This window comes from Oryzias latipes, chromosome 1 (genome assembly GCF_002234675.1).
Source record: "Oryzias latipes chromosome 1, ASM223467v1".
Taxonomy (NCBI): domain Eukaryota; kingdom Metazoa; phylum Chordata; class Actinopteri; order Beloniformes; family Adrianichthyidae; genus Oryzias; species Oryzias latipes.
The window spans coordinates 10782444-10799587 of record NC_019859.2 but is presented as its reverse complement, the minus strand read 5'-3'; the positions used below and the strand labels follow the sequence as shown (position 1 = coordinate 10799587).

At 40.8% G+C, this 17144-nt stretch overlaps 1 protein-coding gene across 2 annotated transcripts in view; it reads right to left on the bottom strand.

Annotated features, from left to right (window-relative positions):
- Positions 1-356: 356 nt before the first annotated feature.
- atf7ip (activating transcription factor 7 interacting protein) overlaps positions 357-17144 on the bottom strand; it is a 30279-nt gene continuing 13491 nt past the window's right edge. The window contains exons 1-14 of one of the 2 annotated variants that reach the window (XM_011474376.2): positions 15800-16020; positions 11732-11780; positions 9136-9639; positions 8584-9007; positions 8247-8422; positions 8006-8143; positions 7853-7924; positions 7663-7769; positions 3826-3887; positions 2653-3315; positions 2475-2576; positions 2299-2376; positions 2101-2180; positions 357-1306 (exon numbers count right to left, since the gene is read on the bottom strand). In XM_011474376.2, the coding sequence (XP_011472678.1) occupies positions 851-1306; positions 2101-2180; positions 2299-2376; positions 2475-2576; positions 2653-3315; positions 3826-3887; positions 7663-7769; positions 7853-7924; positions 8006-8143; positions 8247-8422; positions 8584-9007; positions 9136-9633 (2856 nt within the window). In that variant the 5' untranslated portion in view covers positions 9634-9639; positions 11732-11780; positions 15800-16020 and the 3' untranslated portion in view covers positions 357-850. Of the gene's footprint in view, positions 1307-2100; positions 2181-2298; positions 2377-2474; positions 2577-2652; positions 3316-3825; positions 3888-7662; positions 7770-7852; positions 7925-8005; positions 8144-8246; positions 8423-8583; positions 9008-9135; positions 9640-11731; positions 11781-15799; positions 16021-17144 lie in introns of those variants that run through there. The other variant, XM_011474379.3, reaches the window with a different exon arrangement.

Here is a 17144-nt window from a genome sequence, read left to right as displayed (position 1 = left end):
TCTAAGGTTTATTCACCAAAGGTCTGAGTTAACGTCATCAGCCCAGAGCCAAACCGCCAAAGATTGTGGACTTACTTCACACACGTTTGTCTGTATCACAACAAATCTTACCTTGCATTCCTAAAATCTCTCCTTATGGAAATGACCATCAATGGGTGCTAGCTACCTCCTGTTCCTTTTTACCAAAGCTGCCATTAACCGGTGCTCGCCGGTCCACCAGCAGCAGCGTGGCGTTCAGGGATGTTACACCATATTAATTATTGACAGCAAGCACAAACCTACACATCCTCAATTAGCTTAGGCAAGCTAAAGTGCCGTCTGACAGCGTGGTTAAAAACAGTTCATTAACACTTCAATTTAGCCGAACATTTAATAAAACTTTTTTTTATTGTTTTTGTCAAAGTCTCATTTCCAGACAGAACTTACAAAAGTTATTTTGTTTCTACCACACAAGTTTACATTTTTGTGCATTTGAGTTTACATGAAGAATCTTGCAGCCTATCCTTTAAAAAAAAAAAAAAAACAGGTGGAAAAAAAGGCTGGAACAGCGGGAGGCAACAGCATAAATATCTGACGTTGCAGAGGGGTTAGATCAATCAGATATTTACACGTTTGAGTCACAAAATAATACGTCACATACAAAGAAGAACCAGTGAGAATGAAGATTTGATTCAGCGATCCTCCAAGTCAGTCAGTAGTCCAGGATGTGGGTTTATTTACAGATACTGCATGTGTTCAGCATTGAGTCTTAACAGAAAAGGATTTTCTTTTAAATGAAAAAAAGAAGTTGCCATAACCATTCAAAGGCAAAAAACAAAAAAAACAAAAACTTTTATTTTTTCTGACGGTTTTAGGTAGAAGTGGAAGTGATTACATTTGTGCACTGAGGTTCACAGAAGGTACCGAAGCGTCCATAAATGTCCTTGGCTCGAACAGCAAAATAGTATGTGGAGCCAGACTGGAACTGTGTCAGCGTACAGGCCATAGGGAGGGGCAGCGCGTTCACCTCCCCTATCTTCTTCCAGTGCTGCTGGGCGGAGCTGGAGTTGGAGTTGTCTTGGTGAAAGGCGTACAGGTGATAGCTCTCTACGGTGGCGCAGCTTCTGTCGACCTCCGCCACACTCCAGGACAACACGATGCCGGTTTGACCCGGCACCAGCTTCAGCTGCAGTTGTTGGGGAGGAGAGGTGCGTTCGGCCTCGGGGGGTAAGCGTGTAGGCGCGGGGGCGACGGGGAGAGCAGGGAGCGCTGGGGCCGGACCCCGTGTTGTTGCAGAGGTTGTGGGGCGGGGCTTGGAAGCAGCATCCTATGAAAAACATAGAGAAGTTTAGAAAGCAGTCACTAGAAGTCACTTTTGATGTGCAGAAAAAAAATGACGAAAAGTTGATTATTTTAGGCTTTTAATGTGAAACCCCTCGTCTGGATTAGTTCAGCATTTTCAAGTTTTCAAATCAACAACCATAATCCTTTGACAGAAGTTACAGGCAACTGTTACTCGTATGCGAATAAAACCAAACAATTAGATGTGATCTTAAGTAGTTCAACAAAACTTTTTAAAATAAGGAAAAACTGTCAAAAAAATAAACCTTCATTTTTTAAATGTAGCCCTGAAGAAAAAGTAGAGTCTTGTCTTTTTGACCAGTTTTCTTTTTTCCGAAAAGAAGAAAATGAAGCTTAAAATTGTTGTTTGAAGTATTTCCTTATTCAAATTTTTGTGAATCAGGAGCAGACGAAGAAATGCCGTTTGAATAGGAGATCATTTGTGATGGGCTGTAAGCTAGCAGGAGAGTGGCCGGTCTATAATAATGGCGGGTCTGAAAGGTTCTCTTTACTTTAGATGCCAGTCGCCAATAGTGGCCGGGCTCCTATTGCTATTGACACTTCTGTTACATTTGAGCTCTTCTTCCTTTTTTCCCCTCAAACATCAGTGAATAAAAACAGAAAAACCCAAACCCTTGGGGGCCAGAAGCTGCTGTTATTATTTGTATAATCTTGTGTGAATTGTTCTCCATTCATGCTCGAGTTGCAGACACATGTAATTCTAAATAAGAACTAAAAACAATAAATTCAACATTTTCTGTTGCACTTCTACATCCTCACCTGTGGGGGGCGATGATGCACCGTTATCTGAGGATTTGAGGGGTTTTGATTGGTTTTTGGGGACGACCTGGCTGCAGCGCCTGCAGATAAATCACAAAGATTTTTTTAAACACACACAAAAAAAAAACAAGCAATAATTGTGAATTGCTTTAAGTGCTGTCGTTTGTTTATGAATTAAACATGCTAGGTTGTTCTTACTGGTGGAAATGCTGGTAACTGGGTTGGAACGCAACGCAGGAGAAGGAGGTGCAACTGTTGCATTCTTCACTCCTGTCACTGCAAAACAAAACAAAAAAAACTCTTAGTGTCAGGATTAAAGACAGGAAAAGTTTTTAAAACAATAAATTCATGAAGGGGAAAAGGACTCGTCTTACCTTGAACATCATCGTCATCCTCGGTAAGGTCGATGACGGAGCCTTTGGGTCGTGCTACAGGCACAACTACTTTGGTTGGCGGGGTTATGGTGGTTTGGTTGTCTAAATAAGATCATCTTGTTAGTTATTAAGTTAGAAGAACGAAAGTAAGCAAAGGCAGAGCTTCCATCTTCCTCACCTGTTTTTGAAGTTAGAGACGTCCCTTGTGGGGGTCCTGGGGCAGTAGAACCGGTCGCCGCCGGTACAGAGGTTGCAGGTGAAGATGCAGAAGACAAAGCTCCAACCACAGAGACGGACTGAGCCGGTGTCCTTGCTGTGGTCACAGAAACTCCCGCGTTGGGAGTAGTTATTCCACCTGCACCGCCTTGGTACACAGCACGGGCCACAGAGATCTGGGTGGAGGACACCTGACCCGCAGAGGCCTGAATTGCTGGGAGAGAGGCGGCCGTTGAGCTGGAGACCGATACTGGGTTGGTCGCAGGAGAGGGCTTGAGAATGAAGGTGGTGGTGGAGGGAGTGGTTTTAGCCTTGGTTAGTGAGGTGGCCGCAGACAAGGAAGAAACTGGGAAGTTGACCAGCGTCCCCGTCTGGCCATTAACCGATAGCGGCAGCTGGATAACCAGAGGCTGCCCCGCAGCCACCATGCTGCTCCCGGGGGCCGTCTTCAGCACCAGCGTGCCCGGCTGACTCTGAGTAGTGATGCCTGTGGCCAGCGTGGAGACGTTGTTGGCGCTGGAGGTTATGAGCTGCAGGATGGAGCCCTGTGGAACCATGGCAGTGGAGGTGCCGGAGGTGGTCGAGGCTGCAACAGAGGCAGGTAAAGGTGCTTGGACCGAAACAACTGGGAACAAGCAGAAAGAGTTCAGGTCAGTTAGGAGGAGGACGCTCCATGGAGCAGTAAACGTGAATATTTTTAGTATTTTCTGAAAGGCAGATACAACCTAAACCCACAACAAGATGGTTTAGGACTAGGTAACATGAATAAATAAGGATCTAGACTGTCAGAGTCATGAAGTGGATTGATTTTTGTATTTGTTAAGACAAAATTACAGATTTTCTGCAAGCTGCTCCTGATTTGGGTGGCTTAAATCCATTTTTTAATACCCAAACAATTTTTAAACATGAATCAATATTTAGTCCATTCACACCAAATCCTAAATGTATTCAAATCATCAACCTGTGACTGTAAATCAAATTGGTTTAGAAACATGGCAGTGATGTCCAGAACTTGTTTAAATGAAAAACACATTCTGCTGCCAAGACTGAAGCCCCAAAATCTATCAACCGTCTCCGTTGTTCTCGTACAGACGGACACAGAATTCCACTTTGGAAAAAAAATGCTGCTACTCACCAGCAGAGCTAGACGAAGGAACGGTTGGAGTCTGCTTTACTTCGACGGTAGCACGGACCGGCCTGTTCAGAAAGATTGCTCATGCTTAGACTTGAAGACATAGGAAGCCCTTTGCGTCCATGACAGCACAACAATTGAACAGAAGAGGGCGTGGACACCTCGTTTTATTCCATTCAACACAGTAAAACAGCTTGCATGAAGGTTCAATTTACAAAATGGTTGCCCAAGTTTATGGTATGATGTTAAGGGGTTAAGCGGTTTGGAGTGTCAAGTCACCAGGTCTTAATGTCCTTCTACGTGTTTGCATGAAAGACAAAAGATTAAATACCGTTTGATTATTGTGCTTCATGACAATTGTCCCAGAATGCTTATGATTGTGTGACAGCCTCAAATTAACATTGTAGTCCTTCCGTCATATTCTCGAAAAAACTCCGGTCTTCTCTTGACTCTGAGTATCTCATTGATTACGTCACGAATCTCTCTCCACCTCTCAGTTGACAGTAAAGGAAACCGACGGTCAATGTACATCCTCATTGCTCTCCTCAAGTTTGTGGGCAGTGCCTCCTTTCCCATTAATCCAACGTAATTGACCTTTGCCACCCAGTCACAGTAGGTGTCATAAGGGACCAAGTAGCGGAAAAGGTAAGATGCGTAACGGTCAGGCCTGGGGGTTCCTGAGCTTCGCTTGCAGTTGTTGTACAACACGCTCTCCAAATGGGAAGAAATCGGGCGGAGTTTAACTTCAGCTCTGCATCTTCCTTCACTGAACTCTGCCAGCTTTGTCGCCATGGCAATCTGGTGTGAGACATCTGTCTCTTGCTCGTACCCCATGTCCTCTTCTTCCATTTCCACCTTGACAGACAGTGCAGGGGTCTTACCGAGAGAGGGTGCCATTCCCTCTCTGGGTACCTCAGGCTGCGGCTCTACTGTCTGCCGACGGAGCACGCTGTTGGAAGAAGAGGTGCAGTTTTAACTACACTGCTCTGCCTGCAGAAACGCTCAGGCTTCATATTGTAGAACGTCACAAGACTCAGGACCTCGACCCACGGGGGGGGTTTACTTTGAGGGTTCATAAAACAAATGTTTTATCATCCCGACCAATCTGTAGGATTTTGGACGTACAAGTGAGACTTAACCCTTAGGAGTCCAGGGTACGATTGGCCGTTTTTGTCTGAGTTGATCTTTATATTTTCACCATAAAACAGTTCACCTTGCCCTGGTTGGTAGCATTTTTTTTTCAGTACAACCTCACCTAGCTTTCCCTTTTTGCTACACTGGACCTAAACTTAACAAACCTTTTGGCTTTTAGCAGCTATGCAACTTTTTAAATGAAAAGGCAGCCAGTGTCTCAGCCAGTGTCTCAGACCAAGACTCAAATCACTTCAGCCGAATTCACATGACCGCATCTCAATCATGTTCAATTTTTGACCCAACGTTTAACGTTTAAAAATGCAGCCAAGCTTTTCCCCCCTATTTATATATAAATAGGAGATTTGAGCAGATCCACAAAGCAGTTTCCTGTCCAGCTTCACAAACAGAGTCACTTTACTTCAAAAGCTGCGTCTTTCCTGATCTTGATCACCTGAAGGCTGCATTTGCTTTTCAGCCTCCCTGTGTTTTAGACATTATCAGAATCTGTGTCGATGGGCACGGGAATGTGGATGCGGCCTCCTGCTCTGGGGAAAACCTGTCTTGTTCACACTAAACCATCTCCACCATCACGTCTGTGTGTCACAAGCTGCATTAGCTTGGCTCTGCTCGTCTCAAGGTGCGAGGTATACATGTTTGTTGTTCCCCTTTCCAACAAGTGCAGCAGGGCAGTACTGAATCAGTGAGCCCGGTTTCTGTGGGCGGAGTAATACCGTTTGAGCTGATCAGATGGGTCAACCCCACCCATGTTCCTGTTAGTGTTGGACAGGGCATGTCTCTCACAGCCCAGCGTCCATCTCCACTCCTCGCCAGTCTGTGGCACATGCAGGATGGGTGGTGCAGCACAGACAAGTGGGCCCTCTCCCAGATTTTTGTATAGGGCATTTGCTTCCCCCCCTTTGGGGCATCCATCTGCTCTCCTTGTAGCCGCCACATGCTCCAAACGTCCGCTGTCTGAGTCCATGAACAGTTCATATATATGCAAATATGGCACCCAGTATCAGGATAGGATGGCTGCGTAAGGTCCACGTTCTGTTGCAGTTTTTTCCAGTATATATGGTGGATTTCACAAAAGAGTGCTCGACTCAACCAGTACAAAAAGTCTCAGCCCCCATTATATGAAATACAAGTCAACTTGTCCTTCTTGTACATCGTCATCCTTTCATTCCTTGGCTGGTGATAATCCTGGCAGGCCTTTGTCATAGCCTTGAGTTCCTTCTTTCCATCATTTTTTGCTTCTTCTTCTGGGTTACTGATGTGAATGTTCCAAAATATGGACTGGAATCAGTTGGAATCTGTTTTTTTGTCATCAACTTAGCTGGTAGGGGCTTGGACAAAGGGTGATTTTGTCTCTTGTAGTTCTAGAAGGCTTGGCAGGAACACCAACGACATGTAGAGGCGATCAAAAGGCTTGTGGAGATCTCCATCTCTATATCAGTCCTTATAGTTCTTCCCTAAACTTTCATTTTTCGCAGCACCATCATCGATGTTGGTCCAAATTGTCCTGACTGTGTCAAAGCAACAAACAGCAAAAATACGTGTTTTGGACAACAGTCAGGACTTTCATCCACTTGGACTCCTGGTGTCCCCCATGGTTGGAACCTGCTCACTGCTGGGGCAGTATCATAATCCACCTCTCTCCTCTACGACTCAAAGCTGACGTATGGAGGAGTGTCTACTGTGGGCATCAGCAGAAACCTGGACCTGGTGTGCCTGCTGAGTGGTCTCTGTGTCTGTCCAGTACTCCAATCGCTCTCAGGGGTCAAGTTGGAAACTCATCTTTTCTTCTCTTCAAAAACAAATGATGGATTATCCACTTCACCACCACCATGGCAGTATTTCCGCATTAGCGCCATCAGCGTCAAGCTCAAAGATGAAAGGAAGCGCTTTGATCGTGTTCAACAGTCGCCTAGTTTTAGACACTAAACTAACTACACACTCACTAACAAGCTAACAAACGAGACACTCCAAACATGCAAAGTGTCTCAAATCTCTGAAGCATCTCAGCTGTAAAACTTTTCACTGCAACTTTCTTGAATTTGTTCCAGCAACCAATGGCAAAACATTTTTTACTCAACAGGACTGAAGGTGATTCCACATGTTTTGTTTGCAATCGCCGTAAGCGTTCAACTACTTACTGAAACAACTCTTCATCAGGTCCAGGACGTACGGGTAAACAACTAACATAAAAAAAATGACAACGGAAATGATTTATCATAAGCCAGGAGGAGCAAACAAAACCACATCTCAAAATTGGTCATGTGATTTGGGCGCTGTGCAGCGTCCGTCGACTCCTAAGGGTTAAAAGGCTGACAAAGCGGGGAAAAAAGGACATAGAAGAAGGAGTTTGGATTTTTGAAGGACGTACAGTTGTTTAATTTAGTCTGTTTTTGAAAATAGTGTCTTATAATATAGTTTGCAACCCGGGACAATGTCATCTATTGATGCTAACCCTATCAGTCCAGTATTGTCACGTTCTTACAAAAGCCAAATTTTATTCACACAAAACACTGCGCACAGACTGTACTGCATGTTTGCTTAAAAATTTGAAACCCAATTACTTTGTCACTTGACAAATGTTAAACTGGCACTGATGTGAAAATAGTGTTCCTCGTGGATTCATTCAGTTACTAGTTAAGTACAGAGCATAGAATTTAGTTTAGAAGTTACTTTTTTATGTAGACTTACCGCTGAGGTGGAGGGATGGTTGTAACAGTAGTAGTCTTGGCAGCAGTTGTTGTAGTGGTAGCTACAGAAGCTGCTGCAGCAGCTGCAGCGGCAGCTGCAGCAATAACCTACGCCAAAGTAAAACCAGTCTTTAAGAAAAAAAAAATCTTAAAATCTCACTTTAACTGCAGTAAAAAAAATTGTATCTTACATCTTGCTTTCTTTTGTTTTCAGATGCTTGGTTAGCCTCTCCAAACTTTTTAGCGAGTCGAGAAATCTTGGTCTAAAAGAGATGGGCAGAAATTGACAACGTTTTTGCCATGGAAAAATCTAAACGATAATACCAATTGTACAATGAACCTACTTGGAGTGAGTTTAGGGCCGTTTGATGTTTGCTGGCACAGTCAATTTTATCTACCCTGGCTTTTAGCTCTTGGAAATTTTTGTCGAAAACAGTCAACTCCAAGATCTTCAGCCGTTCTTCCACAAGCTGCTGCACAATCTAAAAGACGAAACCAGAAAATGGTAGAAATGACTGAGTTGGGCTCAGTAATGGGGCAGTTTTAAAATTCAAGTTAAGACATAGCAGGACAATTGATTGATACCTTTTCAAGCTTATGGTGACTGCCAGCTTTGGCACTGATTTTCAGTTCCAGTTGGGCCTCCAGTTCTTCATGTTGCATCTTGGGCCTTTTGCCTTCTCTTTTAACAGTCGGTCCGTCTATTTCACTTCCTTCTGATAAGGTGCGCTTCAGTGTTGAGGATGACCTCTTCTCTTGAGCTGTGCGCAAGACAATCCTTACTAAATGCAGTTTGAGTTTTTGACTTTTTTACACAGTAAAGAGCATGAGCATAGGAGCATTGTTGTTAAATAATGTTTGATATTAGTAACAGAGATAATGACAGTAACCAGTAAACAAATATATTGAGGGAATATCCAACCTGTATTAGAGGGCGGAGTTGATGATGGTCGAGACGACTTAGTCATTTGTCCCTCTTCACTTTTTTCCTTTTTGATCTCCTCTTTTACTAAATCCACCTCCATTTTTTCGCCACATTTTAACCCTTTCTTGATGCTGGTTTTTTTATTCTTCTCATCTTTTATGCTCTCCTCTTTGATATCCACTGATTTCTTTTTTTCCCCCTCAGAATGAGGTTTGGAAAGACTCGTAGAAGCTTTGGGAGAATAAGGCTTTCCATCTTTTACTTTGGAAATGTGGGGGCCAGGGTCCGTTTTTGTGGAAGAGTCACTTTCTCCCTCAACTGGTCGTGTAAATTCAGATTCCAACGGTGGAGCATCCGAGGACGAGGCTGAATCTTTTAAGGAATTATCCACTGATAGATGCTCTGTTGTACTCTTTTTTTCCTGTCAAGAGTATAAAACCATATTTGAAGAAACTTTTGAAGAATCTTTTGAACTCTTTAACCCTTTAAACATTTAAAATAATGTTTTATAATACCGAGTGAGTTTTGCGTAAGCTTTTTGACATTTACCTGCTTCTTTTCGTCCAATGGCGTCTCTGTAGTGTCTTTTTTTGGTTGAGTTGACGATGGCACTGAAGACTCATTTAATAGTCCTGGAGAAAAGTCTTTTGCCTCACTTTCTGCCTTAATATCGTCAAAGAATGCAGATTGGACTGGAGACCTGGGAGAAGTAACTTCTTGTTCTTTTGGACTTTGAGAGGAACCAGGAGACGGGGACAAATTTAGGGACAGGAATGGCGCAGGAGAATTCCCAGGGGTTTGAGAGTTGGGTGATGTTGCGTTGGGAGAGTTTGCGCGCGAGATGTTGTTTTGCTCTTTATCGTCCACTTTCTCGCCGTCTTCTTTGTGTGTGCCATTCATAAGTGGTGGTGGAGATGGGCTGGGCAAACTTGAAGCTGATGTCAGCAAAGTGCTGTGAAGGCTTTCCAGTTGCAGACGATCACTCATTTTCATCGTTTTCCTGGCCCGGAAAATTTTCTTTTTCTCCTCCGCCACGACAACTTCCATTGCTTCCTGTAAGAGCAAAAATGGATGCAAACAGCGTGATCACTCTTGCGAATGTCTAAAGCAAACAAAATAACTCTCTACAAAAGAGACCTCTAAGCTGCTCTAAGATACACCCAATATAAAAGGTAATGGGTGCAGAAGAGTCCATCTGGATGCTGTGGTCTTTTATAGAAAATTTGCTCACAGATTCACATAACTTCATTCAAACATAACTTTAGTTGCACAGCTGTTTCTTTTCATTTCTTTTCACTGTTGTCCTGGTTTCCAAGTGTAAAAAAAGCTTTTGGTTTTCATTTTTTAGTTGAAAATCTGGATTCATTCTTGAATACGGGCATTAAAGTTTAAAGTTCCAAATCTACATTCACTGTTTTTCTGAAAATTTCTCTGCAACTCAGACTCTTACCGTGTGTTCTCCAGCAATGCCAAATAACTGCATTACAAGTGACAATTCACTGAGCTAAAGGGGCGAGTTACAGGGCGTGTTTATGCACCAGTAGTTGTTATAGCCTCTTTATTTCAGAAGTAACATTTTGAATAAAACTTAATGTGAAAAAGCTTTTTTTCAAAGCTGTTCCAGCACTCTTCAGCCAGAAGTCTGCTGAAAAAGATCTGCCGATCATGTGTTGTGCCTTTGTTTTAAAATAAACAGTTCTAAAAATAGATCAGTGTGTGGTGTTAATACTAATAATAGTGTCATATAATAATGTTAATACTGCAGTTAAAAACTCCAGATAAAAGTTCTAGAAACCTTTTTATGTAAATAACCTTACTTGTAACAGAATTGATGTTTTTAGCCAAAATAGTATTCTTACTGTATTTTCACAAAGCCATATTTTATAGGTTAAACTATGAATCTTTATGGCAAACTATAGATGTAAGCATCCATCACTATATTTCTAAATGAAGCTTTACAACAAACAGTTGCACCCATGCAAATCCTTTTGTTAAATGTAAAGCCTAAAAATATGTGATTGTGAAATTTTAACTGGTGTTTTTATGGTTTAGCACCAATTCTTTTAGATATTATCCAGTATTCAAGTGTTTTCATATATGAAAGTAAGTGGAATGGTAGATAAATTATATAGTTAAATGTTTTCATATTGTGCCCTTGCATTTGTAACAAAATCTACTGTTGCCATGTCAACTTCCTGACAGTAACCGTTGTTGTCATTGTGTTGCTCTTTCCACATTTACACCTAAAATATGTAGGCAAGTAGAGATGTAATTAACTGCCTAATGACAGCATAACAACAGTTCAGATCTTTCTGTTTCACAGAGAGTACAGTGGAGTAGAACATTTTTACCAAAGGGAATTGTCTTGCTGCTGATCTTCCTGTACTATAGCTTCACTTTTAAGGTCAGACCCGGGCTCAAACATACCATTCCACATCTCAAAAAGATGAACACTTTACGTTTTTTTTTCCAAGTTTACAAATCTTCTCCTGTGATTCAGTGCATGGAGACAAATGACAGATCCCGTATCTAAACAGTAAGCTAGTTCAACATTAGCTTTAAGATATAACTTAATATAATGAATATATTATATATATATATTGATATAATGAAAATTTAAAATTAGATGCCCTTAAACATTGCAAAATATTGACCTAACAGTTGACCTTTTATTTATCCAGACAACAATCCAAAGGCAAAACAGAAGCCAAGTAATATAGTATCAGCAGTAACACAACTGTCTTCCACTGTCTCGTGAATCTATTGGTTCATTCCTAAGCCAATCAGAACAGACCAGGGGTGTCATGCTTCAAAATGACGTCAGTTGGTCTTGCAGCTCTGCGTTCCAGACCAAATGTCTCGCTTCTCTCGGAGTATGACTGTGGCAGTGCTGGCAGCACAACAAGGTTATACACAATGTTATGGTCTTTCTGTACATGGTCTTGTCTTTCTCACACAGTTGAGGTACTTTTTTAATTATGCAGTAAGATCATTTATCTTTTTGGCTATATGTATGGACTTGATAATTTAATTTAAAGCAGTAACCCATCTGAGAAAAAGGTTTCAAAGCTACGTGTTTCAGAAGATGAAGCGACATCTTTTGCTCAGAAACAAATAACACCAGTGCCTATTCACTCTAACTTACCTTTAGGCAAGCAGATTGATGGTCATGGATTTACCAAATGACGTTGAATCTGAAAAGGAAACAAAATATTATTTTGAGTAACAAAAAAGTGAAATTAAAATGTAACCTAGTGGCTACAGTAAATAGGAGGGTTTATATCCACATCATAGGCTGACATTAGGAGGTCTTAGTTTGTAATTAAGGCAACTACTTGAGGGAATTTAGACATCATTTATTTAGAATCTATGCTGCTTTTGTGATGTACTTAATAGACTATAATATTTTGGCTCATGGACTCACAGCCCCCTTAAAGGTTCGATTTGGTGAATGACTGTTGTTAGTGTTTTGGTATGTATAAAGAGCGTTAGCTTTGGTTTTCTTGAATTGCTGACCTAGTGGATCAGATCTGGAAAACAGCTGCAGTTGAACATTGGTCCTTTAACCACAAGTTTTTCTGTAACTTTGCAGGTTGCTTTATGAAAATGGAAAACGCATAGACTCAGTGTACACTTTTTACTGCAAAAGCACCACCCTGAGGTACTGAAGCAGATGCTTTAAAGTGTAAACCATCTCTGCTCTGTTCTCATCAGCAAACATGCCTCTTGCAATGAGAATAAAACTCCTGTGTATGTAATACATATTTCTAGTCTTAAAAAGTAAGGGCACGCGAAAAGCATTATATATATATAAATATATATAAATATGAATAAAAACACGACAAAGATGGTGGATGGGTGTACATAGAAACAAGATTGTTGCTCCACTCCACATTCCAAGGCTATTGCACACGGCACAGAACCTAAAGTCCCCCTCCCCCACCCTGCAGCCTCAATTACTGCGCCTGGATTTAGTACAGAAACTCAAAATGGTGGTTAGCTCGGCTCCTCGATGCCAGGCAAAACCCACTGTAGCTAGCTGAAAATGACAGTCAGATGAATCCGGTGGCAACGTTGCATCGAACATTGTAGATTTAATTTTAGAACAGAGGTTTTCAAATGCTGCTCAAGTCTACGGGATGTAGCAAGTAGAGACTAAACTCAAATCCACGACAAATAAGAGAGAACCCATTAGGATGTCTAATCTAAAATACAAAAAAAAAACCACATTTATGTATATATACATTAACCATTTTACAGTTTATAAATGAACTGCTGCTCATCCAGTATTGGATACATATGAAGCATAACAAATAGTACATATTACATGCGTACGTAGCACGTAATCTGCAGTCAAATTATCAATAACTTGTTTTTATTGGCTCAAGATTACATAAAAACAATTACTGCATAAATGTGACACTCCACCAGATCATCACAAACCATCTTACATTACAAAAAACGCTACAACTTAAGTGTTATTTCCAGCTTAGTTAAAAGAAAGCCAAAGGTATCTTAAGTAAAGCCTACTTCTTTCTAGATGCCACTTGTTTTGTCCAGCCGACAAGAGTCATGACCTATTTTTGGTCATAAAGTGTGTGTATCCACTTTCCAAATAAGGGGTTTATGATGTTGAAGTAAGAAAATGTAACATGGTCTGAAAAGATAAAAAACAAAAGGATTCAAATAATCCATTATCCTAAAGAATTAATTTTGGTATTTTTTATAAAAGCAGGACAAAAATCAATTATCTGGAAATTAAAAATAAATCTGAATAATTATCGGAAGTAGTCACAAAAATGTGCATCTGGAATAAACTATTAACTTTGTTTAACCCTTTAACACCAGAAATGTTGCCAGTGACACCAAAATAACCCGCTCTTTGACATACTTTCAAAACTCTTCGAACATTTACAGGGTTAAGCTGCGTTGCATCTCGGCTTTGTACCATTGCAACATAATGGCATAAAGCTACTTTTTCCCCAACAGAATCAGCTGATTAACGTTGATTGCATAAGCACTTCACTACTGTAAAATGTTGCATATAAGGTTGATTTTCTCAGCTTCAGAATCTGCTCAAATTACCTTTGACGGTTGAAGAGTTGCAGTAGTCCAAAGAATGTCAACACTGGAACTAAAGCTCCAGTGTTTGAGGGTTAAACCAGAAAAACAAATTAACTATCGTCTTAATTTTTCTGTCAGAGATAACTTGTTCAGATAGAGATACGTCTTCAGTTCAAGTAATGCACAAAGTAATACTTAATACCAAGGGCTCCAACAAAACTATCAGTGATACCAATGGAATTCAAGCTTTAGGGGTGACCAGTTTCAATGTTTAGTCAACGTACGGACGCAATCAGCGGTCCAGCAGCACGCTTTGACCATTGGACATGGTGCGGCAGTCTGGCAGCAGCACGTTTTGGGTGTTGTGATGTCATTTGGGAGTCACAAAATTTCCAGAGTTCATATATCTGAATTTTGGCGAAGATGTGTCCTGACAACCAATCATGATTTGGCCAGTGACATGTTAATGATGAGATCAGCGAGTAGAATCCTAAACCAACATGGAGAAGAATCTGATCGTTCTCCTCATCTTTATGATATTTTTCTTATTTTCGTCGAGACCACAATAAAAAGTTCCTCTAACTTTATTCTTATTTTTTCCGTCATCGAACTAATGCCGTACAACAAACTGTCAAACTAGGACACAGAAAGACAGGAGTACCACCGAAAGCAGCAATCTTTCATATCCAGCTCCTGTAGTAGATTGTGAACCTCTCCATACTGGGAGAGTCTCTGAATGGTCTCATGAACCCAGACATGGGGGCATGCTTACCAATGTTTTTGTATAACTATTCAAAATAAGCAGATCTGATACTTCAACATCATCAATGTCTTACAAGCATTGTAAATGAGACCTACTGACAAAGCTTCCATGGAGCGATAAGGCTAAAAACTTTTGACACTAGCTTCTCCCACACACGCGGGAGCGTTAAGGCCCGTACACACCGGGACGAATATTTGCGGGACGTTATTCGCCAGCGTTTTTCACCACGTGTTTTGTGTTCACACCCAGGCGATTTTCGCTGACGATGAGCCGAGCGACAATGCAATTTCATAACCTGACATTAGATGGCGCTTAATGTAAAACAGAAATACTCCTGTACACAAGGTGGCGCTGCGCAACTTTACGCTTCTTAAAGTTGCTTTTCACTCAGAAGAAGAGAGCAAGTGTTTACGCGCTTGTCAGAATCATACAAAGAAAACATGAATATTTCAAGCACCAGTTGCTCCAACTGGTGCTTGGTTCGGGGATATTTTAGAATGTCCGTCATTATTTCTTCGCGGCTGTGTAGATGCAACTCAGCGTCTATCTTCTTCGCTGGTATGTGTGCTCAGCAAGGCAGTTTTGTGTTTGAGCGCCCCCAAGTTGTGTTTTACTGTAACTTCAGAGGCTCCAGACACGTGTGCAAAAGCGCCGTTCTCATTGGTCGAATAGATTTTGACGCGACGTGTCAAAAAAAAAAAAAAAACTAACCCGAGGCGGGTTTTTTTTGATGCGTGGCGTTTTTTCGCGTCGGTGTGCACACTCTCATTGGTGCCCTTTGTTTAGTCACGAAGCGTTAAATGTCGGCAAAAATCGTGCGCGAAATTTGTCCCAGTGTGTATGGGCCTTTAGGTTTATGAAGACATTTTTGGACAACGTTGAGCAGCAAATTTGTCACGTGTCAAACGCGGGGAAGCACAATTCACGTTCCGTGTGAACGCAGCACTAAACTTGAGCAGCGTCACACTGTTCTAGGCATTTTAATTACTAACTGTAAAATCCAGATACTTAAGAACTTTCCTTTGACAACATATATATAAACTGGCAATATAATCTTGATTGAAAAGTGTGCAGAACATGCTAACAGTATTTAAAATGTTAAAAGAGTCTTGTTTTGGCACAAGATGTCTTTTATACGATTGTCCCTCCCTCATATTGAGTACCCAGGACATTGTACAAAGCTTTTACGTGCATCACTAAAGGGTTGAAATGGAATCAAATTTTAAGAAATGTAAACTTTACAGTTACAATTACCGATAAACGCTTGTTAACAGAACACCTTGTTTGTGGTGACAATATTATTTAAGACTATATTTACAACAACGGAAAGTGTTAACATTTCAAGTTGCTTTAAAATGTAAACCCCAAAAATTCCAAAACCCTTACCTTTTTAACTAGCAAGGATACCATAGCTAATTGGTAAAAAAAAAAAAAAAATTTAAAAAGAAAAACAGGAAACTTGGCTTTAAATCCATCTAAGTGATGAGAAACTGTTAAAAAAGGCTTTAGAAACAAACGTCAGGCTTTAGCAAGATGAGTTGGATTGGGCCCTCCATATTTTTGTTGGTCACAGGAGCAGAGAACAGCTTAGAGGTTGGAAACAGAAGAGAGGAAAGAAGGAGGGGCTCAGTAGCAGGACTAGTCCAATTTGTTCTTCACAGGGGTATGGCTTTCAGTGTGTGTAGCTTATGTGCATGTATTAGCAATTTCCCAAACTTTACAATGAAAAGCAAACAAAATGTGCTCTTCCCCATAAAATGAAACTAAATACACACACACTTTTATTCTATATTGTTAGCATCTTACTGTCATTTTTAATTGTTATTCCATTAAAGTTACACACCAAGTGTTATGCCACCCGTTTTCTTCTTAAATTGTGGAGTGGTTATTATTACTTATAACAACACTAGCTAGCAGCGCAACAGAAGAGAAGTGAACAGACTGTTGCTAAGCAACACCCATCCCCCTCCAGCTCTAGCACAAACTAGTTCACAGTGTAAAAATCCACAGCCAGCAAGGACAAAACCATTCTGTCGAGAGGTGGGGGACGATGTGTTAGATTCTTTAAAATTGTGATGGTCATGGCAATTTAATACAAAAACGATCTTGGTCAATAAGGGGCAAAGAATGAGAAATCTGTCAAAATATTACAGTAATTGTTTATCATTACAACATTCTCCAGATGTTGAGGTAAAGATTATGTGCTGCAACTAAATTATTTTACTATGTTACCTAAAGTAAATGGGGAAAATTTTCATTACACTTTAAAGTGTATACAAAACATATATTTAAAAAAACAAATTATACGTTCAAACATATTATTCGAATTGTGCAGTAGCTGCTGCTGGTTTAAAAGCCAACATCACCATTGCCCTTAACGGCAAGGTAAAAGATTTTATGGTTAACTCTAGAAGATCACTCCTTTATTACGTAGGTATTTTCCTGTTAAAAATAATACACAGTAATCCACAAAGTTTTAGATAAATGTGGGGGAGGGGGGAATCTAAAAAAAGAAAAAAAATTGGATAAAAAACTTTGATAATAGGATTTACAATCCTACAAGAATTTCCTTATGATTAAAAAATAAAACCAATTCAGATTTTGCAAAGAAAGGCACAAAAATACAAGCAAGTAAGAGTTTAGCTAGCGCTCCATAGCCAGTGCTTAACTGCGGCCAAAATATTGACGCACAGGCAGCTGCACCCAACCACCCCTGCAAATCTCCTTTTGC